Source organism: Solanum tuberosum, unplaced genomic scaffold (genome assembly GCF_000226075.1).
Source record: "Solanum tuberosum cultivar DM 1-3 516 R44 unplaced genomic scaffold, SolTub_3.0 scf00406, whole genome shotgun sequence".
Taxonomy (NCBI): Eukaryota; Viridiplantae; Streptophyta; class Magnoliopsida; order Solanales; family Solanaceae; genus Solanum; species Solanum tuberosum.
The window spans coordinates 57,131-67,765 of NW_006239327.1; the positions used below are offsets into that span (position 1 = coordinate 57,131).

The window sequence follows — 10,635 nt, forward strand, 5'->3', positions numbered from 1 at the left end:
TTTTCCATATTTTTTGTTCCATATATATATATATACTGTTTGAGGCAATAAAACATTGTTCTAAAAATGATATATCTTGAACGTCCAAGACACATTGTACAAGTATTTTGAGCCTTATTTGCGAACTAGGCAGATTCAATATAGAGGCAAGTTGGTTGGGGTATTGAAGAAGACTGTAACTGAGCAGGAGCTTCATCTTCATTTTCTTTCCTACTCTTCAAACTTCTCAATGTAATTGCTTCATTGGAATAGCCATACCCTTGACTATGTTCATTGAAATTGTGTGGTGTGTTGAAGATCGCCTCTGAACTGTTTTGACGAATCCTGAAAAATATAAACAAGATGAGATGAATTATATTGAGCGTTGTCATTGTCTAAAGAGATCTTTTATTATATATATATATGATAGATGCAACTATTTATCATTTTTCTCATTTTCAAAGAACATGAGAAAATATTCCCACTAATCAAACATAAAATAATTGAAAACCATATGTTTCCTCCGTACCGAACACACTCATATAATATGTAAACTAATGTGATTGAAAATGGGAGATACAATATTACTAATTAATATATTGATGATAATTTGGAGAATAAAAGAGAGAAAACATGCCTATCTAATCCTTGATTGTTTGGATCAATTTCTTTGCCAAATGGTTGGTATCTTGAGCTTGTCCTATTAGGTGACCTTCTTATAGGACCGCCATTCCTACTGCTAAACCAAAATGACAAAAACAAAATTTACTTACATCTAAGAATTGATTAAATAAAAGTTTGAAAATATGTAATAAAAAAATAATAATTGGCAATATCATCAATAACATATGTATTTTTGAAATTAAAATAGGGAAAGGAAAATAAACCTTGTATTTTGTGGGAATTCACTATCCAAGGAACTCAAAATTCCATTTTGCTGACCAACCATCAACTTAGACTTGATGGAGTGATTTTGTAATTTCTCACTAGTATTATCTTTGCATCCCATGAAATATATATAAGATAACGAATAGTCATCAACGGTAATTGGATAAGTTATTTTCGAAGAATTCTTATCCGTTGATGAATAACCAGAGATGTTGGTGGTGGTCATAGGTAATTCTGAAATATCCTCAGAATTTTGTATTGAGGTACTAGGAATAATGTTGGTGTTCATGGGATGCTCTTGAGTTAAATCAAATATTTTTGATAAGCCTGCTTCTTCACCAAAATCAAATTCATTGCTCCATGGTATAGTAGAGGAATAAAGATCTTGATTATCAATATCTATGTAATTGTTTGGAACTTCATCCATGGTTACTAATGTATATAAAAAAAAAAAAAACAAATCATGTGTGAACAAGGTAAGAAACAAAGGTATTTACAAAACTAGAAAACTAAACCAGTAAAAAAAAATATAAGCAGAAAAAGAAAAGCTAATAGAATATATACTCACAGGATGGAATGATCTTACTCACCGGTGTATCGATACCTAAAACCACGGTGTTAGCGAACCACTCAACAGTAATAAATTACACTTAAGAATACTAGATTTAGTAGTAGAAGAAAAAATCCAGAAATTCGTTGTTGTAAAATAAGATGAAATCCCTTTATTTATAGACAACAAAAGGTAGTGTGAACAACTGTGCCTTATCGGAAAAGTCACAACCTTATGAAAAAGTCACAACTCTTCATGGAAATCACAACTCTTCAGAAAAATCACAACTCTTCATAAACGTCACAACTCTTCATAAAAGCCACAAGTACTCTTCAGAAAAATTACAACTCATTCCCTAGCATCTGTCATTCTAATTGGCCAAACTTGAAGTCCGAAGTTGGGAGCCTAATACCTGAGCCTCCACTGGCTTATTACCTGCAGATAAAACAATGGATGGAAACCTACTAATATCCCATCCAAGAATTTGACAAATGACACTTGTCATTTTAATTTACGTAGATTTCATATTTGGATGAAATTTTAAAATTAACATATCTAGATGGGATCGATGACTGAATTTTCTATAAATATTATACACTAAAATAGGAAAATAACTAAAAATCACTTTGTAGGACTTTATTGGATATGATAGGAAAAATTTCTGTTGTATTTCAAAATTATGTTGAGGAACCTCTTTTCTTTTCTCAAGAATTCTAAATGGTTTTTTTGATATTATACACCAAAATAGGAAAAATAACTAATATCACCTAGTAAGATTTGACTGGATATAACAAAAACTAACTCTTAACGGAATGATCAAACATAAAAGGACTAATATTTATAGAAGCTGTTGCAGAGAAGCCACTTTTTTGGTAATTCCATAGTTTTTGTTCCAAATACATATATATACTGCATGACTTAACAACCATTTTCATAACAAGATGCCACTTCCAATCATGAAGAGCACTGGATACACATTGTATTTTGAGGCAATAAAACATTGTTCTAAAAATGATATTTCTTCAAAGTCAAAATTACAAGGCATTAGTGAAATGGATCCCAAGGCCAGTTGGTATTGAAGTGTAACTGACCAGGAGCTCCATCTTCATTTCCATTCCCACTGTTCAAGCTTCTCAAAGTAATCGCTTCATTGGAATAGCCATACCCTTGAGTATATTCATCGAAATTTTGTGGTATGTTCAATATCGACTCTGAACTGTTTTGACCAACCCTGAAAAATATTATTAACAAGATGAGATGAGTTAGATTGAGCATTACTAATTAATATATTTCAATCCTGAAAAATATTATTAACAAGATGAGATGAGTTATATTGAGCATTACTAATTAGTATATTAATGATAATTTGGAGAATAAAAGAGAGAAATTAACATGCCTATCTGATGATCCTTGATTGTTTGGATCAATTTCTTTCCCAAAGGGTTGGTATCTTGAACTTGTCCTATTATTAGGTGACCTTCTTATAGGACCTCCTTTGCTACTGCTAAACCAAAATGACAAAAACAAAATAATTGGCATATCTCAATAATATATAGTATATTTTTTGGAAATTAAAGGGGAAAAGGAAAATAAACCTTGTATTTTGTGGGAATTCATTATCCAAGGAACTCAAAACTCCATAGCCACCACTGCTAATTCCATTTTCTTGACCAACCATCAACTTAGACTTGATCAAATGACTCTCTAGTTTCTCCAGAGTTAGAATATGTGACATCGGTTGTTGGAGGATCATGTCATTAGTCTTATTATTTTCTAGATCTTTCCAAGAATCAGTTGAAGTTCTCATAGGCTGATTAGTGGTGAACTTTGATTTCAAGGACGACTCTCTTTCGAATTTCTCCAAAATTGGGATTTTTGGTAGAGGTTGTTGAAGGATCATGTCATTTGTAGTTTCACCTTGTTTCTCCATAACAATAGGTATAGGGATAAAGGTTTTAGGATTTTCTTGATTTTTCAATCCCATGGAATATATGTACGATAATGAATAGTCATCATCGTCATCAAGGGTAATAGGATAAGTTATTCTCGAAGAATTCTTATCCGTTGATGAATGACTAGAGATGTTGGTGGTGTTCGTAGGAACAACTTTAGGTAATTCTGAGGTGTTCAAATGCTGCTCTTGAGGCATATCAAATATTTTTGACAACTCTACTTCTTCGCCAAAATCAAATTCATTGGCCCATGGTATAGTAGAGGAATAAAGATTATCACCATCCATGTAACTGTTTGGAGCTTCATCCATGTTTATCAGTCTATATAAAAATCAAATCCTGTGTAAACAAATTCATTAATCACGAGATTATAATTGAATAAATAAACACAAATATATAGAATTAGTAAACTATCTATGATCAGAAAGGAACAACATATATATAAAAGAGAAAGAACACACACTTCTTATTCTGAAGGAGAAAGGGATGATTGTAGTTCTTAATTTTCTATGTAAAGACATATATGAAGTTTTCCATTGTTGTCTTACTTATATAATGAGACACTTGTCATTTTAATTTATGTACATTCCATATTTGGATTTTTTTTTGTGTGGATATTATACACTAAAATAGGAAAAATAACTAATAATTACTTAGTAGGACTTGACTGGATCTCTGTATTTCAAAATAATGCCGAGTAACTTTTTTTCTAAATAAGTGAGAATTCTAAGTGATTTTTCTGTAGATATTAAACACCAAAATAAGAAAATAACTAATAATCACTTAGTAGGATTTGACTAGATATGACAAAAATCCAATCAATACATCTCTGTATTTCAAAATTATGTCGAGTAACTTCTTTTCTCAAATTAATGATGATACTAAAATTTGAGTATTCTATTAAAATATTATTTGAAATTTATACAGATTTGGAAAAAATCTCTGAATACTATATTAAATTTATTATTTAAAATTTTATATAGATCATGATAGAAATATCGATGTATCAAAGAAAAATTATGTGCTCGAAAAAAATTGTAGCGTAAATGTGATTTTTCATGTCATGTGTATTGCCAAATTGATCTGATAATTATAACGTCATATTTAACTCAATTCTGTAATAAATAGTTTCAACAAGAAAGAACTGTTTTAATTTTTCACACTCGGTAAAACATATTACTATGCTGAAATCTTAGTAGCTTAGTTGGCTGACTACCTGAACTTTCACCTTAATTTTTCACACTCAGTAAAACACAACAGTCTAATTCTACCTAGCGGAGACTATTGACAAACTGGAGTCTGATCTTTTCGAGTGTTGAAAGAGCATCTGTCATGCTAATTCTTGCATCAGGTGTCACTACAGTGCAACTCAAAGCTAATTTCATGATAGATGACAAACAATGCATCTTTGCATCGATTTGTTCATCCCATGGTTGTATCAAATTAGAATCCACCACCTTATGAATACCACTCGGAAAAGAATCATTAATCCAACATCGTATATTCATTCCTCCGGTAAATATTTCATCACTTGGTCTCCTTCTTGTGAATGTCTCCATCATCACAATGCCTAAACTATAAACATCACAGCTGGTGGAGACTATTCCATCTTGTCCATATTCTGCAATCATGGTAAAAGATAATCACAAAAAAACTTCCTAGTTACCGAGGAACATGCTAAAACTGAGTACTAATCTATAATTACGATACCTAGAGCAATATATCCAATGGTTGCTATTGTCCTTGTTTGAACAAAATCTTCCCCTGCACCTAACAATTTTGCAATGCCAAAATCGCTGACATGACCAACCATTTCATGATCTAGCAAGATGTTGCTTGGTTTCAAGTCACAATGCACCACAGGTGTTGAATAGCCATTGTGGAGATAGTCTATTGCAGATGCAACATCTATCAGTATACTTAATCTCTGCAACATGTCTAAGAAAAAGTTGTGATTGTATAGCCATTTTTCAAGTGTCCCATTTGGCATATATTCTAATACCAAGGCTTTGAAGTGAGGGTTGGAGCAGCTGGTGATGACTTTTGTAAGATTTTGATGGCGGAGGTTGCGCAACATCTCACATTCAGTATCAAAACTTTTGAATGCACCCTCCAATTGCACATTGAATACCTTTGCTGCCAAAAGAGTACCATCCTTAAGTATCCCTTTGAAAACCTTGCTGAAACTCCCACTACCAAGCAGGTTGCTTTCGTCGAATCCTTCTGTTGCTTGTTCAAGTTCATAGTAAGAAATTCTTTCATATTTCCCTTTTACCGGAAAGACATCTGCTTGATCTGCATTCTTCTTTATCTTTCTCCATCTTAAAAATACATATGCGAGGGCTAATGAGAGAAATAGTATACCCACTCCTAAAAGGATGTACAAAACCAAGATTATCTTTTTTCTCTTTGACCTCTTCGGAGATTTGATGACGCATGGTGAAACATGAAACTTAGAATCACCACAGAGTGCATAATTGGACAAGAAGGATTGACCTGTGGCATTTGCAAAAGGAACACCTGTGGGAATCTTTCCACTGAGTTCATTAAATGAGAAGTTCAAGTATTTGAGATACACGAGAGCTTCTAATGACTTTGGAATTTCACCGCTAAGATTGTTATTGCTCAAATCCAAGAATTCTAAGGCCAGCATTTTGCCAAATGAATCTGGAATAGGCCATCTAATTTATTATGTGCTAGAGAAAATTTCATCAATCTATCCAGAGCCCCTAGCGTGCTAGGGATCTTACCACTAAAATCATTTTTTGACAGATCAACTAGTGTTGCAACCTTTAAATTTCCAATCTCCATAGAAACTTTCCCACTTAATAAATTGGACGAAATATTGAATTCTATGAGATCTTGAAGAGTCCACAAGCTTGAAGGTAAGCTCAAATTCAGCCCGTTGTTAGCTAGATAAACATACCTCAAACTGGTAATGTTCCCTAAGCATGGTGGTATGGAACCAGAAACTTGATTTCCTGACAAATCTAATGCTCCAAGATTATATAAATTGCAGATAACATCTGGTATGATTCCTTTTATCATGTTGCCACCTAAGTTAAGTTCTTGAAGGTTCGACAAGCCTTGGATGGATTTTGGAATATATTCAGTCAACTCATTTTGTGACAAATCCATCTTTATCACACCGGTAAGATTGCCAATTTCTCCGGGAATGAAGCCTTTCAGTTTACAATACCATCCTTGGAAAATTTGCAGAGAATCAGAGAAATTTCCAATGGAGGCAGGCAAAAAACCGTCCAAGGGATTCTCGGCAAAAGTGATTTCTTTCAGTTTCCTACAGTTTGCCAAAGATGTCAAGAAGCTCAATGCTGAATTGCTGACAAAATTATTCGCCCCTAAGTTCAAAACCTCAATGTATTCTAAGTCACTAATTGATTCAGGAATTGGGCCTGTGAAACTGTTATAAGAGAGTTCAAGTACTCTGAGTCTTGAAAAATTTGAGATAGAAGCAGGGAGAAAACCACTCAAACTATTCTGATAACAATAGAATCCGTCTAGGTTGGGCATTCCACGACCTAAATCTGAAGGTAGAGTACCTGAAAGCCTGTTTTCTGCAATTCCTAAGATCTGCAGTGCTGACATGTTGAAAATGCTTGCAGGGATAGAACCAGTCAACTCATTTGTGTCTAATGACAGAAACAGTAGTTTCTGAAGATAACCTAGTTCCATTGGTATCTCTCCTGTCAAGAGGGGGAAATATATGAGTTGACATGTTAGAACTTGAGAACGTAAAGATATGGCACCTGGGCTTAACTCAATCCCAAAAGCTAGCTCATGGGCGAGAATTGCCCAAGTTCATATAAGCAGACCACCTGTTCATTCCCAACAAATGTGGGACTTTTAACCTCTCTAACAACCCCTTCTTGCCTAGGCCTAACTGGAGTGAATATTGGGAGTCCAAACGAGAATGGACGTGGCTCTAATACCATGTATGATATGACACATGGGCCTAACTCTCCTCCAAAAGCTAGTTCATGAGGAGAGGATGTCGTATCTTTACATGGTATCTGGGTCAGGCCATCCCCTTTGGGCTGCCGGTCCACGCTCCGGTTGGACCTGGGTGTGAAAGGGGTGTTAGAGTATCTAAAAGTCCCACATTGTTTGGGGAATAGACAGGTGGTCAGATTATATGGAATTGGGGAATCCTCCCCTCATGAGCTAGTTTTTAGGGTTGAGTTAGGCTCACGTGTCATATATTTACATAAACACTTCAGATTCTTTGTTACACAACAATTACCTGAAAGCCTGTTTCTTGCAAATCCTAGGTTCTGCAGTTCTGACATGTTAGAAATACTTGCTGGAATCTCTCCTGTCAAGTGAGGAAAATACATGATTAGTACCAATTTGGCAGAAGATAAAAATGAAAGTAAGTATCATAATACCTTCCAGATGCAAAGTTCCAAGGTATAAGCTTGTAAGTGCCGTTAAATTGCCTATCTCTCTTGGTACAGTTCCAGTGAGCTCATTTCTAGATAATGACAAGATTTGGAGCTTTCTGCATTTTCCTATGTTTGGTGGAATAACGCCATGTATGTGATTGGCTGAGAGGTGAAGCTCTTCCAAGTTTGGAAGATGGTCACATATAGTTGCTGGAAGCTTACCCGTAAGATTATTGTAGGTGAGACCAATCTTTTTCATTGTTGTAATGTTAAAGATTGATGGTGGTATAGAGTCAGTAAGCTGGTTATTTTCCAGATTGAACAAAGTCATGTGATGAAGTTCACCGAGTTCTTGAGGGATCTCCCCATCGAGAAAATTTTTGGACATATCCAACACTTGCAGCTGTGTTATATTGGAAAGGGAAGATGGGATTTCCCCGAAAAATTGGTTGCTCGAAAGATGCACAATGCGAAGGTTTGGTAACAGACTTAGAAATGTTGGAATGGCACCAGTAAAGTTATTACTTCTTACCGAGATCAGTTTCAACCTCTGTAAATAAGCCAACTCTTTTGGCAACTCTCCATGGAAAGTGTTGTTGTCGATTATAATGGAAACCAGAAATGAGAGGTTTCCAAGGTATGGAGGAATGGTACCATGAAGTTGCATGCTAGAAATGTCTAAAGCTCTGACATGATGGTGGCGGAATTTTGACTTTGTTTTACTTCCACATTTTCTTCCTGCCTACACTTATTGAATTTTTGGGCTCTTAAAGGGAGTTCAGAGCCGAAAGGGTAAGAAAATTTGCCAAAAAATTCAAAAAAGCAACAAAATTGATTATTGAACCAAAAGGGCAACTTTCTAACTGTGAATTTGATACCGTTTAAATTAGGGTAGCCGCGCAAGGCACGGAATTCCATGCGCCTTGTAAGGCTCAACCGCCATGTGCCTTGCAAGGCGCAGGAATGTCAGCGCCTTGCGGCGGATTTTATTTTATTTTTTCATTCCAATTATTAAAAAAAATATTTACTTCATTTTAGGGATAAGGGTCTGAAAAATACCCTAACTTTGGTCGAATTTGCTATTGCGATACTAAACTTTCATGAGGACCTATTACCTCCCTAGACTATTTAATACCGTATTTTAAACATATATATTTGCCTTCATGATGACCTATTACCTCCCTAGACTATTTAATACCGTATTTTAAACATATATATTTGCCCACGTGGACATAAAAAATAATGCAAAATTATAAATAGTAATGTGTCCACGTGGGCACATATATACCTTTAAAATACACTATTAAATAGTTTTGGGGGTAAAAAATACGGTATTAAATAGTCTAGGGAGGTAATAGGTCATCATGAAAGTTTAGTATCGCAACAGCAAATCCGACCAAAGTTGGGATATTTTTCAAACCCTTATCCCTTCATTTTACTATCTTGTTAAAAAACAGCCGCTATATTCTATCTTTAATACAAAATTATATAAACATCTACTAATAGAAGTAAATGCACAACTAATCCAGTAATTATTAATCCTCATATTACAATCTCTAAAAGGTAAGTTTCTTATAACAATCATTTTTTCTATGTCTACTTGTTCTATCCAAAGAGAAATTTGATTTTTGCATCAGTAAACAAAACACCTCCAATATTGTCTTTGTTACATTCTTGTTTCGTAAGTATGAACGTAGTATTTCTTTTCTTCTTTTAGTTTAATAACAAAACACTTCCTATATTGTCGTTTAGTTTTATTTCTTTGCTTACCAATAGTATAATAATTTCCTTAAGATTGTTGTTCATCTTGTATTCCTAAGATACTTAGAATAAAAACTTTAAAGAACTTGATAAGAAACAACAGAGTTTAAAGAGCATTTCCAGAACTAGAAAATTAAAACCAAAATAGAATCAGAAACAGATTAGAAATAATATACAAAATATTTTTTCTTAAGGAAGAAAATTGAAATCACTGAATGCACAGTCTCCCCTTAAAGAAACTATCCCCCTCAAGTATCCGAGGTTAATGGAATATATCCTCCCTGGATAGAACGATCTTATTCACCGATGTATCGATACCTAAAACCACGATGTCAATGAACCACTCAACGGCAGTAAAGTACACTTAGAATACTAGATTTAGTAGTAGTAGAAGAAGTCCAGAAAATTGGTTGTATTAAAATGAGAGGAAATCCCTCTATTTATAGACAACAAATGGTAGAGTGAACAGATGCTTATTGTGTTTTATCGGAAAGGTCACACCCCTTTGAAAAGTTATAACCCTTCGGAAAGGTCACAACCTTTTCTAAAAGTCACAAATTTTCATAAAAGTCACAACTTTTCATTAAAATCACAACTCTTCATTTTTTATTCACACCTTTCAAAAACCCAATGGTATTTGTAAGACTGAGGGTGTGTTTGGTATGAAGGAAAATGTTTTCCATGAAATATGTTTTCTTGGAAAACAAGTAGATTTCTAACTTATTTTCTCATGTTTGGTTGGTGAGTTGAAAATATTTTTTAATGTTTGGTTGGTGAATGAAAAATATTTTTCAGAAACTATCTTTTATTTTTGGCTTGAGACTAAATAATACTCATTAGAAAAATAATTTCTGATCCGAAAATCAACCATTATAATTGATCTAGGATCTGACCCCGACACCCAAACTAGGACAAGACCCTGATGACCGTTCTAAAATCTGACCCTGAGATCTGACCCAGACTTTCGACCCACGAATTTTTATTTTTAAAAAAAAAATTGAGGGGAGGGTGTGGCATAAAAAATGATTTTTTAAAAATATTTGAAATATTTTTCAAAATTTTTTAAAAATAAAAAAATTGATTGGGGTTGGCGCGAGGGGGC

General features: G+C 34.1%; 2 protein-coding genes across 2 annotated transcripts; both read right to left on the reverse strand.

Moving 5' to 3' along the window:
- Window positions 1-4,458: 4,458 nt before the first annotated feature.
- LOC107057921 (probable LRR receptor-like serine/threonine-protein kinase At3g47570) lies at window positions 4,459-5,433 on the reverse strand. Its single transcript, XM_015303053.1, has 2 exons — window positions 5,080-5,433; window positions 4,459-4,990 (listed from the first exon to the last, which is right to left on the reverse strand). The coding sequence occupies exons 1-2, from the start codon at window positions 5,357-5,359 to the stop codon at window positions 4,641-4,643; spliced, it is 630 nt and encodes a 209-aa protein (XP_015158539.1). The 5' UTR covers window positions 5,360-5,433; the 3' UTR covers window positions 4,459-4,640.
- On the reverse strand, window positions 5,365-8,439 carry LOC107057917 (LRR receptor-like serine/threonine-protein kinase FLS2). The gene is made up of 5 exons (XM_015303049.1): window positions 7,776-8,439; window positions 7,631-7,702; window positions 6,120-7,073; window positions 5,501-6,036; window positions 5,365-5,409 (listed from the first exon to the last, which is right to left on the reverse strand). The coding sequence occupies exons 1-5, from the start codon at window positions 8,437-8,439 to the stop codon at window positions 5,365-5,367; spliced, it is 2,271 nt and encodes a 756-aa protein (XP_015158535.1).
- Between the last annotated feature and the right edge of the window lie 2,196 nt (window positions 8,440-10,635).